The 23,066-nt window shown below is 35.4% G+C and overlaps 1 protein-coding gene across 2 annotated transcripts in view; it reads left to right on the top strand.

Moving 5' to 3' along the window:
- LOC148950647 (uncharacterized) overlaps positions 1–14,987 on the top strand; it is a 50,140-nt gene extending 35,153 nt beyond the window's left edge. For both annotated transcript variants that reach the window (XM_089091684.1, XM_089091685.1), the window contains 2 exons: positions 1,048–1,249; positions 14,481–14,987. In XM_089091684.1, the coding sequence (XP_088947810.1) occupies positions 1,048–1,249; positions 14,481–14,666 (388 nt within the window). In that variant the 3' untranslated portion in view covers positions 14,667–14,987. The remainder of the gene's footprint in view (positions 1–1,047; positions 1,250–14,480) is intronic.
- The last annotated feature ends 8,079 nt before the right edge of the window (positions 14,988–23,066 follow it).

Below are 23,066 nucleotides of genomic sequence, written 5' to 3'. Positions count from 1 at the left end.
AATCAATTTTGGGTGATAACGTAAATAGGCACTTAACGCTAATAATATTGAATTAGAACACCGCTTATTTTGCCCTATGTATCTTAGTATTGATTTAGTATCTGCCCCACGTTCTATGAACAGATTGTAATTAGTTAGTGCAATTCTTGACGTTCAACAGACAATTGCAACTATTCAAAAGCGCTTATTCAAATTTATTAAATTAATTATTTGCTTATTATGCTTCAGAGCTCAATAAGCTACAATTCATATTTATTTAGATTAAATAAAAAAACACAAGTATTATCATCTGAAAGTAACGAGTAACATTAAAACTAAAAACTAACGGAAATTATATCGTATATTAGGGGATTACCCGCCACGGGCAGATCAAGGATTTTTTAGGGGGGGGGGGGCAAAATAGGTTGATCCGAAAAAAAAACTTATGGGGGGGGGGGCAAAATTGGCTGATCCGATAAACTTGCGTTAGGAGCAAGTTTAACCAACACAAACTTGAGCTAATTAAGTAAATTACACTACTTTAGACTATGCTAGGAGGGCATCCCCATCGCCCCCCCCCTCTGGATTCGCCAATGTTACCCCCCCCCCCTTCAATACCATGCTCTTGCCCTAAGTTTTTTAGCACTTTTAAGGCAGCTTCTTTTTCTAGTTAAACGGCCCTTGTGTTTCGAGAGTTATTCTTTATAAAAATGCGACAAACGGTCAAACTTTAGCGTAAAGAGCAAGGCATGGAGGAGGGGAGAGACTCCCTCTGTTAGAAGACGGCATGATCTCTTTCAACCGTCTTATACCTACTAATAAGGAAAGTAATAAAGGAGAAGCAGCAATTTTTATAGTTATTTAATGGATGAATTAAGACGAGACGAAACCTACGTCCCAGTATTTATGTGAAAATTTCCTATTGTGTAAATCCTTAAGATCCCTATCGCAATATTTAGAAAGAGGTTGTAACAAAATTAGCGTTTGATAAAAAACATGTTAGCCTAGTTAAACTGCTCCAGAAGACAAAAGATACAGAAAATATTCATTAGTTTTTTCTTTTTCTAGTATTGTGGTAGACGAATGTGACTGTGATGACTCATCGTCAATGCCACAGGCTAGCATGGCACCAACAATAATGACAACGCCCATAAACGAACCTGATTGCACTGACTTATTTTCTAATTTTGAAATGACTTCTCCTCGTTATACAAGTCCAAGAGGATCGATTTCTAAAGAAGAATGTGATGCTAAAATCCAACAAATCAAGGTAGGATATTGACGCATATAAATTTTTGGCTGTAAAAAAGGAAGCTGTCCTAAAATATCAGTTCTACAGTAGTAAGAAATTAATGTTCCTTTAACATAAAAAAATGAAAGATAAAGAAAGAACACTTAAATGTTTTTAGTTTAGGTACTTAATATCATGTGTAAAGGTTTAGACGAGATCGTGTATCACTTGATGTGTGAATTTGAGGAGCTGAGTGATTGAAGACTGGAAGTGTTTGGTAGGGGGGATTATGATTTTTAGTGGTTGGTGAATGTGTGTGCGGATGAGTGTTTTATGGGTATCAGAAGCTTGGCAAGATTCCTTCGTCTCGCGATGAATCATAGAAGTGGATTTCTGTAGGATTAAGCTAGGTTGTGTGCAATTTCTTCGTAATGGTTCTTTGTTTATATTTTTTGCCATGGCTATGGGGTTTTAGCGCAAATAAATTCTATTCTATTCAGATTGAGTCCAGGCACAAGGCCTGAAAATGTAACAGCTCCATTTTCACTGGCTGTTAATTATCCTCGTTTTCTTCCTTTCTTTGCGATTTTATGTTTTATCAAGATTAGCCAGTGTGGTCTCAGAAATTATTTTCTATGAAAGCACTTATATTGAACCCACCGATTACGATTATACCCAGGAATATGCTCCTCCAAGGGTTGCTTCATGCTTTAAATAGTCGGAACAATTAAAAAGAATGCTCTCTCGCAAGTTTCGTTCGCAACCCATTACATTTGCTCATTTTGAAGCTCAGCCTATATGAGCAAAAAGGCAAGCACGTCAAAGTGATTTAAAAGAAAAAAAAAAACGGTAGTCATCACTTATATTGATTGAATGTTATTTTTATTGGATAAACCAAATTTAACGATATATTTATAAAAGTAATTTATTGAGAAATTGTTTATAATCTTTAAGCGATACCGATAGTGAAAAAATAGCTAGGAGATGCCTTCAAAATGAAAATAAAAGAAAATGCAGTACAACGAGCTCGGCCTGTTGTAGAAATTATAAAAAGAGGCTACCCAGTCAAAGAACGGTGTAACATTTAATATACGCAATACAATAAAGATATTAATAGATAATTGCGTCAAATATGGCTTACCTTCAACTTTAGATCCCCCTGTACCTCCAGAGGAACCTATGGCGTCGACAAGGAGTCTCTAGTCTTCGCAATATCCTACTGCCGCCAGCACATCTTCCCAGTCGGGTTGCAGGATAGTAGTAATGCATCTATTCATATGAACTATACGCCTGAAGGCATGGATATACAATGTAGTTTCAACGATACATGGCTTACCACACTCATTCATCAAATATCACGATCGGTATATGCCTTAGCAGACAGGTTTCTGAGTCAATACCTATTTTCTGGACCAATCATAGAGAGCGGATACAGAGGGTACTCCATATACGGTAACTTGATTAGTAATTGGATTCAAATATTAGGAGTGATTTTCAACGTGTTCAAAGGTTTATTGGACTTTTCTGTAATATGGTCAACAGCCAAAGCTTTTAGCTATTAGCATTCAATGGTAGGTTTAATGGCAGCATATGGGAATTAATTACTATCAACTGTACAAAGAATATGCTCAGAAGTGTAATAGATTTGACGCCTGTAAGAGACCTTGGTATAAGGTATTCAATAGTTTAATGGGCCTTATATAAAAATGTGGGTTTCAGTCGTATGGGAAAATAATCATGTTTTTTGTATCATTTGGCGTAAAAGCTATCTCAATTTGCGAAAAAAGGTATCTAATAATGATAAAAAGTTGTATCATTGCGTAAACTAACTCAATTTCCGAAAAAAAGTATAGCATTTCCATAACTATGCAGTGAATGATCTTAATTGGTGATTGAATAATAGGAGTGAAACAGAGCTAGATAACATTTTTAATTGGATTGTATGAAGGTGGTAAAAAGGGTTAAACTGCTTACCAGTTAAGGTAACCCCGAATGGAATAGCATTGTTAGCATAAATCTATGGAAATGATTAACGATGACAAGATGACATTGTGACTTGACGTAGCTTCACTTCTCGGATGTGTTCTGCATAATACACAAGTACCATTTGAAAAGTGTTGTCAATATAAAATATGCTCTAACATTGTAGTACACTAAAAATTTAATACTAATAGAGTTGTAGATGCCAAGAAAATAATTTTAATAAAGAAATTCAGAACAATCTTTAGAAATCCTTAGAAATCAAGTAGTGAGACGATTATGAGTATGAACCATCAAGGATCGCAACCATCAATGACCATAACCTTAACCATCAAGGACCTCAACCTCCAAAGGTCCCCTATCCCCAACCTCAAAAGGCCCCCTCCCTCCATTTTTTTGGGCCACCTCCCCCATTTTTGTTATTTTTTATTTTTTTTAACATGGTATTTTTTTCAACTTTTTTTAACATGTCATAGAATGACATGAAACATACTTAAAAAATAAGAAAATCACATTTAATATATTCCAAATTCAAAATGAGAATGATATAGAAATGTTAGTCGTGATATGCCGGAACTGTTTCCTGTGTAAAAATAAAGGGGTAATAGAGAATGAAATTGCCGGAAAAATAAAAAGGGTATTGGCAGAAAATATCACTAAGGAATATAAAGATGAATCGTTGAAGAACAAGGTGCCATCAAATGTTACTACCATCATTAATCAATAAATGCTTTATGAGTGAATAAATACTTTATCAACATCCTTTGTCGGATATGTCGGATAAAATTGACAAAATCTAAGTATCAGAGTGATTAAATTCTATATCAACATCCTTTTCTCGGATACATAGGATAAAATTGACAAAAATCTAAGAGTTAGAGTGAATAAATTTTTTTATCAACATCTTTTGTCATACATTGGATAAAATTGGCAAAATCTAAGTATCAGAGTGAATAAATTTGTTTTCAGCGTCTTTATCGGATACATCAGATAACACACATAAAATCCGAGTTCTATTTATTTTGACTTTATGCATCGTTACGTTGAATTTAGGTTAGACCGGTTAGAGATGGCAGCACACCCACTCAAACAAACAGTCATAGTGAGAGAGATACGCAAAATTTTGTGTTAATTTAGGTTCAATTAAAGTTATGCGCCACTCTGAGTGAGTAAATGTGAGTAAAGTGAGTAAATGTTATCTGATGTATCTGATAAAAACGTTGAAAACGAATTTATTCACTCTGATACTTAGATTTTGTCAATTTTATCCGATGTATCTGACAAAAGATGTTGATAAAAAATATTAACTCTGACACTTAGATTTTGTCAATTTTATCCTATGTTTCTGAGAAAAGCATGTTGATATAGAATTTAATCACTCTGATACTTAGATTTTGTCAATTTTATCCGACATATCAAACAAAGGATGTTGATAAAGCATTTATTCACTCTGACACTTAGATTTTGTAAATTTTATCCGATGTATTTGGCAAAAGATGTTGTTAAACAAAAGTTTATTCACTCTGACACTTAGATTCTGTCAATTTTATTCGATGTATCTGACCAAAGATGTTAATAAAGAAAATTTATTCACTCTGACACTTAGATTTTGTCAATTTTATCCTATGTACCCGGGAAAAGGATGTTGATATAGAATTTAATCAATCTGATACTTAGATTTTGTCGATTTTATCCGACATATCCGACAATGGATGCTTATAAAGTATTTATTTATTCTGATACTTATATTTTGTCAATTTTATCCGATGTATCTGGCAAAAAATGTTGATAAAAAACATTTATTCCTTTTAAGACTTTGATTTTGTCAATTTTATCCTATGTATCCGAGAAAAGGATGTTGATATAGAATTCAATCACTCTGATACTTAAATTTTATCAATTTTATCCGACATATCAGACAAATGATGTTGATAAAGCATTTATTCACTCTGATTCTTAGATTTTGTCAATTTTATCTGATGTATCTGGCAAAAGATGTTGATAAAAAAAAATTATTAACTCTAACACTTAGATTTCGTCAATTTTATCCTATGTATCCGAGAAAAGGATGTTGATATAGAATTTAATCACTCTGATACTTAGATTTTCCCAATTTTATCCGACATATCTGACAAAGGATGTTGATAAAAATTATTCACTCTGATATTTAGATTTTGTCATTTTTATCCTATGTATCTGACAAAAGATGTTGATAAAAAAAAATTCACTCTAACACTTAGATTTTGTCAATTTTATCCGATGTATCTGACAAAAGATGTTGATAAAAAAAATGTATTCACTCTGACACTTAGATTTTGTCAATTTTATCCGATGTATCTGGCAAAAGATGTTGATAAAAAAAATTTATTCACTCTAACACTTAGATTTTGTCAATTTTATCCGATATATCCGACAAAGGATGCTGATATAGCATCTACTCACTATTATATTTAGATTTTATCAATTTTATCCTACATACCCGATAAAAGGATGATGATATAGAATTTAATCTCTCTGATACTTAGATTTTGTCAATTTTATCCGACATATCCAACAAAGGCTCCTGATAAAGCATTTATTCACTCTGATACATAGATTCTGTCAATTTCATCCGATGTATCTGACAAAGGATGTTGGTAAAAAAAAATATTCATTCTGACACTTGAATTTTGTTAATTTTATCCGATGTATCTGACAATAGATGTTGATAAAAAAAAATTATTCACTCTAACATATAGATTTTGTTAATTTTATCCTATGTATCCGAGAAATGGATTTTGATATAGAATTTATTCACTCTGATGCTTAGATTTTTTCAATTTTATCCGACATATCCGGCAAAGGATGTTGATAAAGCATTTATGCACGCTGATACTTAGATTTTGCCAATTTTACCCGATGTATCTGACAAAAGATGTTGATAAAAAAAATTTATTCACTCTGACACTTAGATTTTGTCAATTTTATCCGATGTATCTGGCAAAAGATGTTGATAAAAAAAATTAATTCACTCTAACACTTAGATTTTGTCAATTTTATCCGACATATCCGACAAAGGATGCTGATAAAGCATTTATTCACTCTGATACTTAGATTTTATCAATTTTATCCTCTATAGCCGAGAAATGGATGATGATATAAAATTTAATCACTCTGATACATATATTTAGTCATTTTTATCCGACATATCCAACAAAGGATGCTGATAAAGCATTTATTCATTCTGATAATTAGATTTTGTCAATTTTTTCCGATGTATCTGACAAAGGATGTTGATAAGAAAAATTTATTCACTCTGACACTCGGATTTTGTCAATTTTATCCTCTGTAGCCGAGAAAAGGATGATGATATAAAATTTAATCACTCTGATACTTAGATTTTGTCAATTTTATCCGATGTATCTGACAAAAGATGTTGATAAAAAAAATTATTCCTTCTAACACCTAGATTTTGTCAATTTTATCCTACTTATTCAAGAAATGGATGTTGATATAGAATTTAATCACTCTGATACTTAGATTTAGTCAATTTTATCCGATATATCCGAGAGAGGATGTTGATAAAGTATTTATTCACTCCGAAACTTAGATTTTGTCAATTTTATCCGATTTATCTGACAAAAGATGTTGATTAAAAAAAATTATTCACTCTAACGCTTAGATTATGTCAATTTTATCCGACATATCCGAGAAAGGATGTTGATAAGGCATTTATTCACACTGATAGTTTGATTTTATCAATTTTATCTTATTTACCCGAGAAAAGGATGATCATATAGAATTTAATCACTCTGATATTTGGATTTTGTTAATTTTGTCCGACATATCCGAAAAAGGGTTATGTCAAGTTAGTTATTCATTCTGATACTTGGATTTTGTCAATTTTATCTTATGTATCCGACAAAAGATGTTGATAAAAAAAAATATTAACTCTAACACTTAGATTTCGTCAATTTTATCCTATGTAGCCTATCCGAGAAAAGGATATTGATATAGAATTTAATCACTCTGATACTTAGATTTTACCATTTTTATCCGACATATCTGACAAACGATGCTGATAAAGCATTTATTCACTCTGATACTTCGATTTTGTCAATTTCATCCGATGTACCTTACAAAGGATGTTGATAAAAAAAAATTCACTCTAACACTTTGATTTTGTCAATTTTATCCGATGTATCTGACAAAAGATGTTGATAAAAAATATTATTCACTCTGACACTTAGATTTTGTCAATTTTATCCGATTTATCTGACAAAAGATGTTGACAAAAAAAATTTATTCACGATGACACTTAGATTTTGTCAATTTTATCCGACATATCCGACAAAGGATGCTGATATAGCATCTACTCACTATTATATTTAGATTTTATCAATTTTATCCTACATACCCGATAAAAGGAAGATGATATAGAATTTAATCTCTCTGATACTTAGATTTTGTCAATTTTATCCGACATATCCGAGAAAGGATCCTGATAAAGCATTTATTCATTCTGATACTTAGATTTTGTCAATTTCATCCGATGTATCTGACAAAGGATGTTGGTAAAAAAAAATATTCATTCTGACACTTAGATTTTGTTAATTTTATCCAATGTATCTGACAATAGATGTTGATAAAAAAAATTTATTCACTCTAACATATAGATTTTGTTAATTTTATCCTATGTATCCGAGAAATGGATTTTGATATAGAATTTATTCACTCTGATACTTAGATTTTTTCAATTTTATCCGATATATCCGGCAAAGGATGTTGATAAAGCATTTATGCACGCTGATACTTAGATTTTGCCAATTTTACCCGATGTATCTGACAAAAGATGTTGATAAAAAAAATTTATTCAATCTGATACTTAGATTTTGTCAATTTTATCCGATGTATCTGACAGACGATGTTTATAAAAAAAAATTATTCACTCTAATACTTAGATTTCGTCAATTTTATCCGACATATACAACAAAGGATGCTGATAAAGCATTTATTCAATCTGATACTTAGATTTTGTCAATTTTATCCGATGTATCCGACAAATGATGTTGATAAGAAAAATTTATTCACTCTGACACTCGGATTTTGTCAATTTTATCCTCTGTAGCCGAGAAAAGGATGATGATATAAAATTTAATCACTCTGATACTTAGATTTTGTCAATTTTATCCGATGTATCTGACAAAAGATGTTGATAAAAAAATTATTCCTTCTAACACTTAGATTTTGTAAATTTTATCCTACTTATCCAAGAAATGGATGTTGATATAGAATTTAATCACTCTGATACTTATCTTTAGTCAATTTTATCCGATATATCCGAGAGAGGATGTTGATAAAGTATTTATTCACTCTGAAACTTAGATTTTGTCAATTTTATCCGATTTATCTGACAAAAGATGTTGATTAAAAAAAATTATTCACTCTAACGCTTAGATTATGTCAATTTTATCGGACATATCCGACAAAGGATGCTTATAAAGCATTTATCCACTCTGATACTTAGATTTTATCAATTTTATCTTATGTAGCCGAGAAAAGGATGATCATATAGAACTTAATCACTCTGATACTTGGATTTTGTCAATTTTATCCGACATATCCGAGAAAGGATGTTGATAAAGCATTTACTCACTCTGATACTTAGATTTTGTCAATTTTATCCGATGTATCTGACAAAAGGATGTTGATAAAAAAAAATTATATACTCTGACACTTATTTTTACTGGTGTGTTATCGACAGGTTAAATATGCGTTTCGTCTTTGTTATTATTTGATTTATTTATTGTTTGATTAATGATGGTAATAACATTTGCTGGCACCTCGTTTTTCAGCAATTCATCTTTATATTCTTTAGTGATATTTTCTACCAATACCCATTTTATTTTTCCGGCAATTTCATTGTCTATTACCACTTTATTTTTACACAGGAAGCAGTTCCGGCATGTCACGACCAACGTTTCTATATCATTCTCATTTTGAATTTGGAATTCATTAAATGTAATTTTTTTTTTGTTTTAAGCATGTTTCATGTCATTCTATGACATGTAAAAAAAAGTTGAAAAAGATACCAGGTTAAAAAAAATCAAAAAAAGGGAGGGGGCCCAAAAAGTTGGAGGGAGGGGGCCCCTTAGAGCTTTGGGATAGGGGACCTTTGGAGGTTGATGTCCTTGATGGTTAGGGTTAGGGTCATTGATGGTTGACATCCTTGATGGTTCATACTCATAATCGTCTCACTATTTGATTTCTAAGGATTTTTAAAGATTGTTCTGAGTTTCTTTATTACAATTATTTTCTTGACATCTACATCTCTATTACTCGTAGTACCAACGATTTAGTATACTACAACCTTAGAGCATATTTAATACTGACAACACTTTTGAAATAGTACTTGTTTCTGATGCAGAACATATCCGAGAAGTGAAGCCAGGTCAGTCACAATGTCATCTTGTCTTCGTTAATCATTTCCATAGATTGATGCTAACAATTCTATTCCATTCGGGGTTACCTTAACTGGTAAGCAGTTTCACCCTTTTTTACCACCTTCATACAATCCAATTATAAATGTTATCTAGCTCTGTTTCACAACTATTATTCAATCACCAATTAAGATCATTCATTGCATAGTTATGGAAATGCTATACTTTTTTTCGGAAATTGAGTTAGTTTACGCAATGATACAACTTTTTATCATTATTAGATACCTTTTTCGCAAATTGAGTTAGTTTACGCAGTGATACAGCTTTCTATCATTATTAGATACCTTTTTTCGCAAATTGAGTTAGCTTTTACGCAAAATGATATAAAAAAACAGGATTATTTTCCCATACGACTGAAACCTGCATTTTTATATAAAGCCCATTAAACTATTGAACACCTTATACCAAGGTCTCTTGTAGGCATCAAATCTATTACACTTTTTAGTATATTTTTTGTATAGTTGATAGCAATTAAATCCCATACGCCATCAATAAACCTGATATAGGATGCTAATAGCCGAGAGCTTTGAATGTTCAACATATTACAGGAGATTCTAGTAAGCCTTTGAACACGTTGAAAATCACTCCTTATATTTGAATCCAATTACTAATCAAGTTACCATATATTGAGTACCTTCTGTATCCGCTCTCTATGATTGGTCCAGAAAATAGGTGTTGGCTCAAAAACCTGTCTGCTAAGGCATATACCGGTCGTGGTAATAGATGAATGACCGTGGTAAGCCATGTATCGTTGAAACTGCACTGTATATCCATGCCTTCAGGCGTATAGTTCATATCAATAGATGCATTACTACTCAGGATCATGTTAAGAGAGCGATGATCTGACTTGTAAGTATGGTGTAGCGTATTCTTGGGATGGCCCTTCCTTCTCAATTCCACAGATTGCCACTGGAAGATTTACTTAGGAGTTTTAAGGTCCCTCATTCTCAAGAAATGTCTAAGATATTGCCATCGACTTTAGCAGAGGATATTTGTCACATCTTGTTTTCTTTTTAAATTTAATCTCTGGTAGTTTTTCAAATAAGTCCAGGCAACCTACCCTCCGTGAAAAATACCCCCTAAAAATATTCAATGGAAAGTTCCTCCCACGAAAAATTCACTTCGGACTAATCCATCCTCGCTGAAAATTCTCTCCGAACAATTTACCGCACACAATTTAGCCTGGAAAGATCTCCTTAGCTGACTTTCATTTGAAAAAAGACTTATTCCTTATTAATTTTTTTATCATTCTAGATATACCGTCTTCCATGGGAAAATTTTCCTAGAAATCATCCCCACCCCTGAAAGGTTTTTCCATGAAAAATTCCGCAATGAGAATTATTTCTGCAGATAGTTGCTCCATGGAGAATTTCTCCACTGAAAATCCCTCCCAAAGAAAAATCCCTCAGACAATTCCATCACCGGTGAAAATTTATGGGGCAATATTTCACCTTCCCCAAACATATTTATGTTTAAAATTGAGTCCCCAGAGAGAAAGTAAGACAAATAAAAAATTTTGCTTAAAATTCTGGCAAATTTCCCCTGGGAAATTAAGTCCCGAAAATATATCTCCCCAAAGAAATTTTTCTTAGCTGAAAATCCTGCCTCTGAAATTCAGCCCCCCTCCTCCCCTCAAAAATATATGTATGCATCCCAATAACAAATACTATATGTTAACAATGGGCAAATTTCACAACTTACAGCCGTTTCCTCAGGTTCTTTAGAGGGTCATGGTCAAAGGCATATTAATTGCACCTTCGAACTGTGCTCAACAAGAAGGTTATCACACAAATTTTGATCAGATGACTTTGGGGACATAAGGGTTGTTGTCGGGGAGCTAGCGAAACACCAATTTTTTCATTACTTAAAAAGGCCACTAGAACCTTTAGTTTACCTTTGAACAAGCCCTTTTTCAGTATTATACGATTACCCACGGGAAAAACACAGAATCCCCTCCCCAAAAAAACACGCACAACCGTATCTCTCTCCCGGCCAAAAAGTCAAAATCTACATTTCTGCAGATGGGAGTTTGAAACCTCTACAGTAGGGTTCTCTGATGCGCTGAATCTGATGGTGCGATTTTCTTCAGATTTGATTAAAATTGATGGGTAACATTAAAATTAACTTAATTTTATATATTTGGAAACACCTTAAAAAGCCAATTCGTTTGATGTCCCTATCGTTGTCAAAATACAGTGTTTAGGGTTTCGGTTACTATTGTGGGTAGTCACTCCTTACTTACAGTTCGTTATCACAAAGTTTTTGATGCCAAGTATGTAACATTCATTGATTCTAAGTTTACCCATACCCAACATAAGTTGTTAGTTTTAGATAACTTGCGTGATTTTAAAAGAAAGGGAAAATATATGAGCAATTACGATGAATTCTTGACGAAGATTACGCCAATAATTTCGAGATCTAAAGAAATAGAATAAAGATTTCAAAGGGTTGTTATCTAAAACGTATTAAATTATGTATTTTCCGAACTGGATGGCAATGTGGGCTTCAAACGAATATGTTTTTAAGAATGTTTCAATTCAAATTCAGTTCAATGTTTCAATGTTTCATTTTCAATTCAAATGTTTTAGGCAATAACCAGTCGACTATGTTTTCCACTAATGGGGTGGGAGTGCTTAGGGGGCAGCATTCATCCTCCCCTCGTGTGGGATTGTTTTTCTTCGTTTTAGTTTTCAGTGCTACTCTTCACTTTCAGTCGGAAAGAAACTATTTCTTTTTATTCAATTTTTGCTTTGAAAGGCAATTGGTAATGAAAACGTTCGCAATTACCAACTAGCTACATTTTGTGCACTCTGGAACGATCAGATTAAACATTAGTTAAACTGTTGTGTAAACAGCAGGGGCTTGAGATAAGGACCACCCACTTGTATAGTGGAGGTTTTCTGTTTTTAGTTATACTGCCTGAGTCTTTGAGTTCTGAATAACTCTTTACTTTCACTTGAAAAAACTTGTCCGTTTTTTTTGTTTTTTTGTAAATACAGGATAACTACTACTACTACTACTACTACTACTACTACTACTAACAACAACAACTCACCGAAGCACCAAGCCGCCTGAGGCCAACACAGCTGCACACGCTCCTCGTTCATTCCAATCTATTCAAAGCCTCCCTTTTTACATCCTCCCAGGAAGTTCCTATTTCCTTTAAATCTTTCTTTATGACGTCCTCCCACCCCAAGCGAGAACGACCTGCTTTCCGTTTAGCCCTAGATGGCTGACCGAAAAGAACAATCTTCGGCAATCTGTCATCCTACATCCGCACAACGTGCTCTAGCCACCTCAACCTTTCTTTCATTATAGCCCTAGAGAGCGGTATTGAACCACATTTTTCGTATAGCCTATTGTTTATAAAAGGGTCGGTCAGCCGGGTACCCAGAACAATCCTTAAGCAATTTCTCTGGAGAACATCAAGCAAATCTTCATCCACTTTTCGGAGCGCACATGCTTCAGAGCCATATTTGACCCCTGGCATCACTGTAGCTTCTAATATTCTAATCTTGGTTTGCAGACTTATCTTTCTATTCTTGCAAACTTTTTTTAACTGTGAAAAAACACCCTGAGCCTTGGCTATTCTACTCTTAAAATCTTCACTGCTCCCATCATCTTTACTAATAATACTACCTAGATAAGTGAAGCTGCCCACCTGATCAATCTTTTCATTACCCAACGTCACCTTTTCTTCTTCACTTATTTCTAGCCTTAGTGACTTAGTCTTCTTAACATTAATTTTTAAACCTATTCTAGCACCCTGAACTCGCAAAACCTCTGAGACTTCATTAATTTTGCTCACCCTTTCATCTAGGATGAATAAATCATCAACATAATCTATGTCCAGGAGACTTTTTCCTCCCCGTTTGATTCCGTGGTCTCCCATTGCCTTTTCTGTGCTCTTTAAGACAAAGTCCATCAAAATAATCCATACAAAGGGGGAATAAAACACAACCCTGCTTAACTCCTGATTTAAAACAAAACCAGCTGCTAACCTCATTTCCTACCTTAACTGCAGCACTGTTATTCTCGTACATAGCACTAATCACTTTAATGCATTTGTCTGGTATTCCATACAAGGATAAAACTTTTACGAAAGCTCTTCTATCAACAGAATCGAATGCTTGCTCATAATCTATAAAACTGAGCACTAAGGGTGTTTGGAAACTCAGGCGCTTCTCAATTATTAGCCTAAGAGGGAAAATTTGGTCGACACATCCACTACCCTTCCTAAAACCACACTGTTCTTCTCTTAAAGCTTTGTCTACGGAATATCTCAGTCTAAAAATTAGCATACTACTAAGTAATTTACTACCTACATAGACCAGACTAATGCCTCGATAATTACCGCACTCACTTTTATCAACTTTCTTATAAAGTGGCTTAATTAAGGTTTTCCTAAAATCGTTAGGCACTTCCGCTTTTTCAAAAATCCCATTCATCATCTTCAGTAACTTATTTCTAACCTCAGAGCCAACATATTTAAGAAACTCATTTACCACCCTATCAGCACCAGGAGCCTTATTATTTCTTAATCCTTTTAGTACTGTCGCTAATTCCTCCTCGCAAAACAAATCTTCCCTCACATTTGGTTTATCTTTTAAGTTTTTTGATAAAAATTTGTATTTTAAAATCTACGGAGCCCCAAATCCTGACCCCTGGTTAGCTTTGGGTCTACCCGTAACGTGGAGTGTAAAAAGCTTACATTGTAGCTACCTCAGTCTAGCCTTTTATTTTAGTAATGTAAATCTACTGATAAGGGCATTGTATTGATTCATTCAGTTAAATTTTTGTGTCTTTTCTAGGAAGACGTCCAGAACAGGCGAAATGAATTTGCTCGTCTATTAGATGAGCATGAACAAGTTGTTCTTACAATTAGGCGTATTGAGTCTCGGACCGATCTTTCTGTCATCCTTTCACCAACCAAACCAGAAACACCTTCAATTGAAATTACCTCCCCAGAAGCCACGGCACAGAGTGTTAGCCAGTGAAGGTGTGCAAACCAATGAAAACATTCCAGAGTGACCTTGTTTGGTAGGTTTTGTCAGAATGTGCTGTTGTCTCAGAGCAATCACTACCTATTGTTCTAAAATGGACATTGAAATTTAGTTTAACGCTTTCTACTTTGTGCAAATTGTGAATTGGAAAGCGTGGCTATTACGTTTGGCGAAATCTCCTTGTAGTTAGTATTGATTAAGAATGAAATAGCTAGAATCATATAGGTTTTGCCAATGATTCCCTTTGTGCCCATGTGTTGATTAAATAAATGAATGCCATATTATGTTTTGTAAATAAAAGTTGTTATTTACTATGGTTTTCTGTGTTCGTAATTTGACTTAATTAACTTTCCAGGACTCGGGCAAGTCCCCCTTAATACAGAGCACACTGCATTAATATCTTGGATATATTAACAATATTTATGTTATATTTTGATTATTTTAATTTTCTCATTAATACAAAAATTGAAGATTAATTAGTAGGCCTACATATAGGCCTAACAAAGAAATTCTAACCGTATCAAGATAAAAATTAACCCAAAATGATAAATGAAAGAACCATGTCAAAACAAATAAGCAAAAACAAAGAAGTGAAAACAGATAAATGATGCAAATAAATTTACTTTTTTCCACAAACATTATTGGTTTCTGTCACAAAAATCGATTTTGACTGTTTTCACAAGGAGATTACACTTTTTCTGTATTTAAATAAAAACGCAAGTTTTTTTTTAATTCAAAGTAAGGAGCGACATTAAAACTTAAAATCAACAGAAATTATTCCGTATATGAAAAGGGCTGTCCCCTCCTCAACGCCTCGTTTTTACGCTAAAGTTTCTTATTGTTTTAAAAAATAAAGTTGTGAGACAGAGTCAAACTTTAGCGTAAAGAGCGAGGTGTTGAGGAGTGGACAGCCCCTTTCATATACGGAATAATTTCTGTTAGTTTTAAGTTTTAATGTCACTCCTTACTTTCAGTTAAAAAAAAACTTGTTTTTTCTTTAATTTCTGAATATTTTTGAATTAATGCAGCTTTGATTTTGGCTCAACGTACATGAATTATTAAAATGAAATTTACATATTCATTTTAATTTTTTTTTGGCTAAATGGCTTTCTCTAGATTTCTATCTGACTTTACTTAAGAATTAACTTACGTAACGAACTTCTATATTCGTACATTTTTATTACATATATACCAGGTTTCCCCCCCTTAGTCAATACCACGCTCTTCACGCTAAAGTTCAAATTTTGTTCCAATTCCTTAAGAATGACCTCTTAATCACAAAGGCCGTTAATTAGAATAAATATCTCTGTTGAAAGTATAAAAAAAATTTAGCATAAAGAGCGAGGTAATGACTAGGGTGCGAACCCAATCATATACATAATAATTTCTGTTTGTTTGTTTTGATATTTTGATGTTGCTCCTTACTTTCAGTTGAATTTTTTTTATTTATTTAATTCCTTATCGTTTTTTTAAATAATGCTGGGAAATCTGCCCCCCCCCTTCATAGCAGTGTCCCTTCCCCATGAAAACTTCCTTTATGGAAAGATCCTCCAACGTAACCCTCGACCCCCCCCCCCCCCAGCTACAAAAACAAATCCCCCCTGAGAACTTCTGTATACTTCCCAATAACCAATACTATATGTAAAAATTAGGTAACGTTAATAACTTGCAGACCTTCTCCCGGGGACTTTGGGGGATTAAGTCATCCTCAAAGACATAATTATTGTATGTTTTAACCATGCTGAACAAAATGACTATCTTAAAATTTTGATCGGGTGACTTTGAGAAAAAATGACCGTGGGAGGGAGCCTAGTTGCCCTCCACTTTTCTGGTCACTTAAAAAGGGCACTGGAACTCTTAATTTCCAATGGAATGAGCCCTCCCACGACATTCTAGGACCACTAGGTCGATACGACCACCCCTGAAAAAAAAACAAAAAAAAAACCAAATAAACACGCATCCGTGGTCTTTCTTCTGGTGAGAAATAAAAAATTCTACATTTTTGCAGATAGGATATTGAAACTTCTTTAGCAGGGTTCTCTGATACGTTGAATCTGATGGTGTGACTTTCATTAAAGTTCTGCTACGTTTAAGGGGTGTTTTCCCCTGTTTTTGAAAATAAGGCACATTTTCTCACGTTACTTTTGATGGGTAAGACTAAACTTGATGAAACCTATATATTTGAAATCAGCTTAAAAATATGATTTTTGGTGTATCTATTGGTATCGAAATTCCAATTTTTAGGGATTCGGTTTCTATTTGGCCGGGTCGCTTCTTACTTTCAATTCGTTACCACGAACTGTTTGATACCTAAATGGCTCTTTGACACATTTTTAGTTTTCGATAAATCTTTAGTTTCTTCTTGAGAACTGGTATCCAAGCTCAAGAACGATTCTTTTTATTTATCCTCTTATCGCTGTTGTCTTTTGGAAAATTATTCAAGGAACACGAATGACAGGTGAAGCTATCCCCATATTTTTAGTAAACATACTAGTAGGTGGAACCTATGGAAACTGAGTAAAAAAACCTCAGAGAATATAAGTTAACACATAATTTTAGTCAATTTTTTATTTCCACCCGGTCACTGTACAACTGTAGCGTCTTTTTTTTTTACAAACATGATACACATTTGATAGCGCGCGTATCGTCCCTGGCAATATTCGTCACAGCCTAGTTCAGTTGCTAGCAGTCGGACAAAAAAAACAGGTTTTTCCATATGCTTCTCGTAATGTGTAAATCGGAATCGCACGTGCGCGAAGGCGGAGTCTGAATCTTGTGTGGTTTTAAATGTGTTTCAATTTTTTTTACGGAGAGTATATAGTCCAGTAAATGTAGCCTACGGAAAAAATCGACGATCTGGGACAAAATTGCAATATAAATGATTTTTAGAACATTTTGTAGAGAAAAAAACATTCTGTACAACCTACCAATAGTCCCCAAGAATCCCCTTGGCGGAATAGGGTGAAAAACGGGCGAAAAGGGGAAAATCCAGGGGAAAACTCGAAAATCCACGACCGGTAGTTTTTGATGCTGAGAATGGCATTCCTGGTGCTCTTGGGTCCAAGCAAATCGAATATGCTTTTACTGGGGGAAAAGAGGGATAAATAAAGATCCTGTATAGCAGTCTACAAGACTTGTTTTCTGGGTTTTCCCAATGCGAGAAGAATGAATACGTTACTTTGATTGCTCTGTCATTAGCCTTTCCCCCCGTTTTCCAGTTACTAGGGAAAAAGAGGGGAGAATCAAGATATGCTCTAAAGGGAAAAGATATTCAGACGGCTCTACAGAATTTGAAGAGGAAACAAAGGTCTATTTACTCGGTTTTAAAACCCTCTAACACCGTTTTGACGGGAGCTTAATTCATATTCCCTGATGCTTCTCTTTTCCTGTTTGCTGGAGATTTACTACCTACTGGTAGGTTCAATCCGCCAAGCAATAATACAGGTTTGCCGTCCCCGATCTTTGCTCGCTTCTTTATAAGTATACCTTGAAGTCCAGCTACACCACCAATCTGGTTCACGTTTTCTCATCGACCAGATGCATAGGCTAGGTTTTTCTACTTCTTACTCTGAAGTGCTTCGATTCGAGCGTTCTGCCGTAGTAACTCATGGTAATGAATTTCCAGAGATGACTTCTAAAACCTTCATCTAGTTTATTGGCGACAATGTCGACCACGACATTTGCACTATCGACGGAAGAGGTACTTTCCATGGGATGGGCGTGCTAGCTGCTGCCACACCAAAGCTACCCAAATTTCCAATCATAATTCAAAGAGCTGTTGTAAACCTTAAAGTAATCCAGAAAGTTGGACAAGTTCCTTTCTACTTCTACAACAAAAGCCAACAGGAGAACAGTTTTGTATAAAAAACCAATCCCGACCATCACCTTCGACGACAAGATCGATGGCATTGTCCTACTATGGCATGCAAGCTGGATACATGACACGAAACGGGTCGGATAGAGTGGATTTATCCAAGCAATTCACCTTGGGTCACACAAAGGCGCTTCGTCGATTGTTTTTCTGCCTATGATCGACTATAATCCCCTCCGATCTTTCTCGTGTATATACTATCTCACGTTTTATCTCTGATAAAGCACGCCAGCACGGAATGGTACCAGTTGTTACTCTCGACCAGCCTTTGCAAAGGGGTGAACATCATCAATGCTGAGCCTGCTGATAGTCCTCTCAAGGCAGCAGTTCCAATGATCGGTGGTCTCCATTGCAGTATGAGCTTTCTTGGAGTGATCGGGCACTTGATGAAGGAAACAGGAATAAAAGAAGTGCTCGAATAACTATATGCCGGTAAAACCCTTAATCATATCCATAGCTGTCAGGTTGTTTCAAGAGCCATGAGAGCGCACGAACTTATAGATTCAGCATTGCAGATCATTCTCATTTGCAAATCGTATGATTTCGACTGCACAGATGACATACGTGCGAGTCATCAAGACTTTGCAGAAGCTTCGGCAATATGTATGGCTCTACTGAATGAGGAAAACCCTTGAAGATGCATCCAACGCAGACGTAGTGCGTCGAATCCAAACACGAATAATGGGGTTTCAAGACACGCTGGAGAACAACAGGACTGTAAAATATGGCTTCAATGTCAAGAAACGTTCGGAAGGCTTAAAAAGGCCATCAGGGCAGAACAAACTGGAAAATGGGTGCAGTATCTTCAAGCACTCTTTGAAACGCTCCCTTACTTTGCAGATGCAGGCCACAACCTGTAAACGAAATTGGTGAGAATATTTCTTTAGCAAATGTAAGAGCTGAAAGAAAGTAACCAGAAGCTGTATAAAGACATTGTGGATGGGATGTTTGTCATTCAAAGAAGCGATACATTTTGGGCTGGGCTCTCTTCCGACTTAGTAAGTGAGCAAGTACTGATGAGGTTACTTAAAACAAGCATTTGACTCACGAGGGGAAATAGAATTAGTGAGTCTTAAAGGTCGATTTGGAAAATATCAATGCCAGTACGAGCTGAAATTAATGAGCTTATGCAGTCTCTCATCGGCGTTGAGTATGTGCCATCTGATCAGCACGTTTCCGCAAAACCAACTTGGATAAAAAGGACGTAAAGGCTTTAGTAGCTCTTTTTGTGCAGTCTTGTCCATACGACAACTGCACTCAATTGCACAATTTATCGAATGGTATGACAGCAGCAAGGGATGTGAACACGGATGCAGCAAAGGGGATAGGAAAAGAAATTCTGAAGTCAATGGACAACACCGATGCCGATCACTACATCTTCAAGCGCAAAATCAAAGCGATTACGATGGCCTATGTATATATGTAGCTCCATATTAGTAGCTTGTCTCCATATTATCGGGGGGGGGGAGCAACAGCTCCCGTTGCCCCCCCCCCCCAAAAAAAAAAGACACCCGTGCTTAGAATTGGTCTATCCTCTTTGGCTGTAGGCATGTTTTAAACGCAATTAGAAAATGAATAACTTCATTCTTGTTCCCTACTACCGACAAGAATTATGCTTAACTACATTATGTCTCCGACTTATTCTACCTCTATTTAATATTTTGTAGTTAGATGTGAATATGAATTCCCTCAGTGGACAAAGTTTCGACGAACGTGCCAAACCCTAATGCTTCAGTGAAGTAAATAAACCTCTCAGATGTTCAAAGGATTTGAGTGAAGCTTCTAGTTCGTGATTATTATCTACTTGATATTTCCTTTTCTTAGAGGAAGTTTTGTTTTTTAGTAAAAGCTTTTAGAAAATACTTTTCTAAGAAGCTATAATTATACGGACTTGCTTGTAAAAACATTGCAGTTCATAAACCGTTCGTACGCATCGGTTTAAAGAAGACTTCTGTCTCTGAAAATTGCATTTCTAGTTAGGTACACAAGCGTCAGGTTTGGTCATTTATGGTAAAAGCTGAAATTTAGCAGATATGTTCAAAAAAATATGGAAAATCTGACTGGGGGCAGAACAACATTTTCCGACGCGATTACTGTGCTGTTTTGCGTTTTTTCCGCGCGGGAAAAATAGCTGACTTTCAGAGTGGGAATTTTTTCGATCAGAGGGTCGTTTCTGACTAATTTTTCTCTCCTAATCCCAAAAATGTGCTTACTTTTTTCATCCGGCTCCTGGTTACCGAGTTATCATCATTTTCATCATTACGCTCCATACCCTTCTGAGCAATTTCCGCTTTCTGACTTCCTATTTTTCATCGTAATCGCATAGAAACTGGTGAACATATTATGGAAAATGTAAAGAATTGACTAAGTTGCAAATTCAAATTATTCTCCGCGGTTCCGCTCTATTTTGCACTTTTCCGCGCGAGGAAAAATACATGAATTTTGAGAATGAGCGATGAGCAAGTTTAAGATCTCTTTTTGACTAATTCGAGGCCCTCGATTCCAAAAATATGGTTATTTTTGCAATTGGATTCTTGGTCCAGCATTTACCAGTTTCATAACCACGGTTCCTATACCATAGGCTTACTCTAACAAGAACTCATGCCCTTCCTATAACATTCCGAAGGAGATCATTTTTTTTATCTGTAAGTAATTAATTACCGTTTCATATATCCTCAATAAGCTTTCAGTAAAAAAAAAAAAAAAAAAATCATTTATTCAACTCAAACAGCTTGACTTAAGAAGCTTCGGACGTAAGAAGCATACTATTATGATGATAAAATGTAGAATACTAAACTACTTCAAGTATTTCAAAATTGTTAAACAATCACATGTATCACAGAAATGAAATAGCCGATTTCGACTTATTCATCAAAAAGATTGCTAAAAAATGAAATGAGGTTCTCATGGAAAACAGAACGGGTCGGGATCGACAGTTAAAGCTACAAAAAGTGCACTATTGATTGTACTGATTATCACAACCTTTGCACGAACAGAAATCTGTGCATTTAAGGGAAGCTTTTTCACATTTGCACTAGTTTTTGCACTTTGTTTTACAGCCTTATGTGAGTAGTTCTTTGCAAATTGTCGCTGCCTAAGGAAGATTAATCCAGAAAGGCTTCCAGCCTCTGTCATGTTTCACCCAGTCGTATTAGCCTGGTTCTAGTGGGGAAAGTTGTGGGAAGTGCGATGGTGCCCATATCTGAGCATGCAAGTAAGCGTTTGGTATGATGCCCAAGAGCAGCCGCTGTTGGGGGCAGTTATTTCATTCTGGATGTTTTTCGTGTGAAAAGCTCCTTCCGCAGACTGTTCACTTCAGACAAACCACTTGATTTTTCGTAAAGAATGACGACGAATCGCTGGATGTCTGTAAAGTGACAACCTAGGAGCGGGGTTCCTGATGAGCTCAAAGTAACCAAAGTCGGAAGAATGGATTCCACAGCTTTCCAAGTCTTCCAAACACCATACTTTCCATCAAAAGCAAAAGAAGAAGTCGTATCGTATCCAGAGAAGGCATGCGAGACCTGTCAGGTCCTAGACGATAAGTAATATCGCAGTATTTTATTCTTTGCTTCATGCCCATAGATGACAAACAGATTTTCAATCTGAAGTTGCTGGAACAAAGCTGTTGCAATCACAACTACATCAGAATCCACAGTTCTGATGGCTATGAAGTTATAGTCACACTGGGCCTGATGGAAGGCATGAAACAGCACACGTGTGTCACCTTCTTCGTGGTTGGTAAGTGTGAGGCCTTCGCGAAAAGCGATATTGCTCGTTGAAATAAATGTTTCTCCAGGAGTGGCCACTACAAAGATGTCCTGCAGTTCCTGGCCTACCATCCATAGTCGCAAAAAAAATGGAAGAGTCGACTCTTGTCCTCAGTTGATTTCAAAAAGTCACGTCATTTCATCCGAGGAACGAGGGTTTGCTCTGTGATTTTCACGGCATAATACGAAATTCCTCTGTGTTCACGCGCTCCGTTTTTTAGGCTGTCGTCGGTGTAGATGTCCAAGACGAGATCAATCGCTTGAGCGTAGGTTTCGGACTGTTGCTTTCTAATGTAAGAAGTGAATTTCAAGCGAGCGTATTCACCGAAACTAATTCAAGGCTTAGGGACGATGAGGTGTACTAGAACAGAACTTTCTAGTGCAATTGTCTCAACGGTTGGGAGACTGCTGGGCACTGGCTCTTCATGCTCTGCCGTCAAACAGTCAACTATGTCAGATTTTTTTTCCAAACCGTAGCTTTGTTAAACCTGCTAGTGATATGAGGTATTCCGAGTCGTGTTTTTAAACCCGCAAATGGTCCATTCATTCAGACTACAGTCGTCACTTGCAGATTAAGGTGAACCAGAGTTTGTAATGTAGAAGTATGATAGACAGTCTACACCCGACGATGATGAAAATGATGATAAATCAGTAACGGATGGTTGGATATTAAGAGTAAGCACATTTTCCGAATCAGCACATTCGAGTTAGCCATGAAAGATACCCTAAGCGCATCTACTACCTCAGTATACA

The sequence above is a fragment of the Artemia sp. Qi Xiang Cuo genome, chromosome 7, assembly GCF_049724085.1.
Source record: "Artemia sp. Qi Xiang Cuo chromosome 7, ASM4972408v1, whole genome shotgun sequence".
In the NCBI taxonomy this organism is placed as follows: Eukaryota; Metazoa; Arthropoda; class Branchiopoda; order Anostraca; family Artemiidae; genus Artemia; species Artemia sp. Qi Xiang Cuo.
Note: the sequence above shows the minus strand (reverse complement) of the source record. Positions and strands in the feature narration are given on the sequence as shown.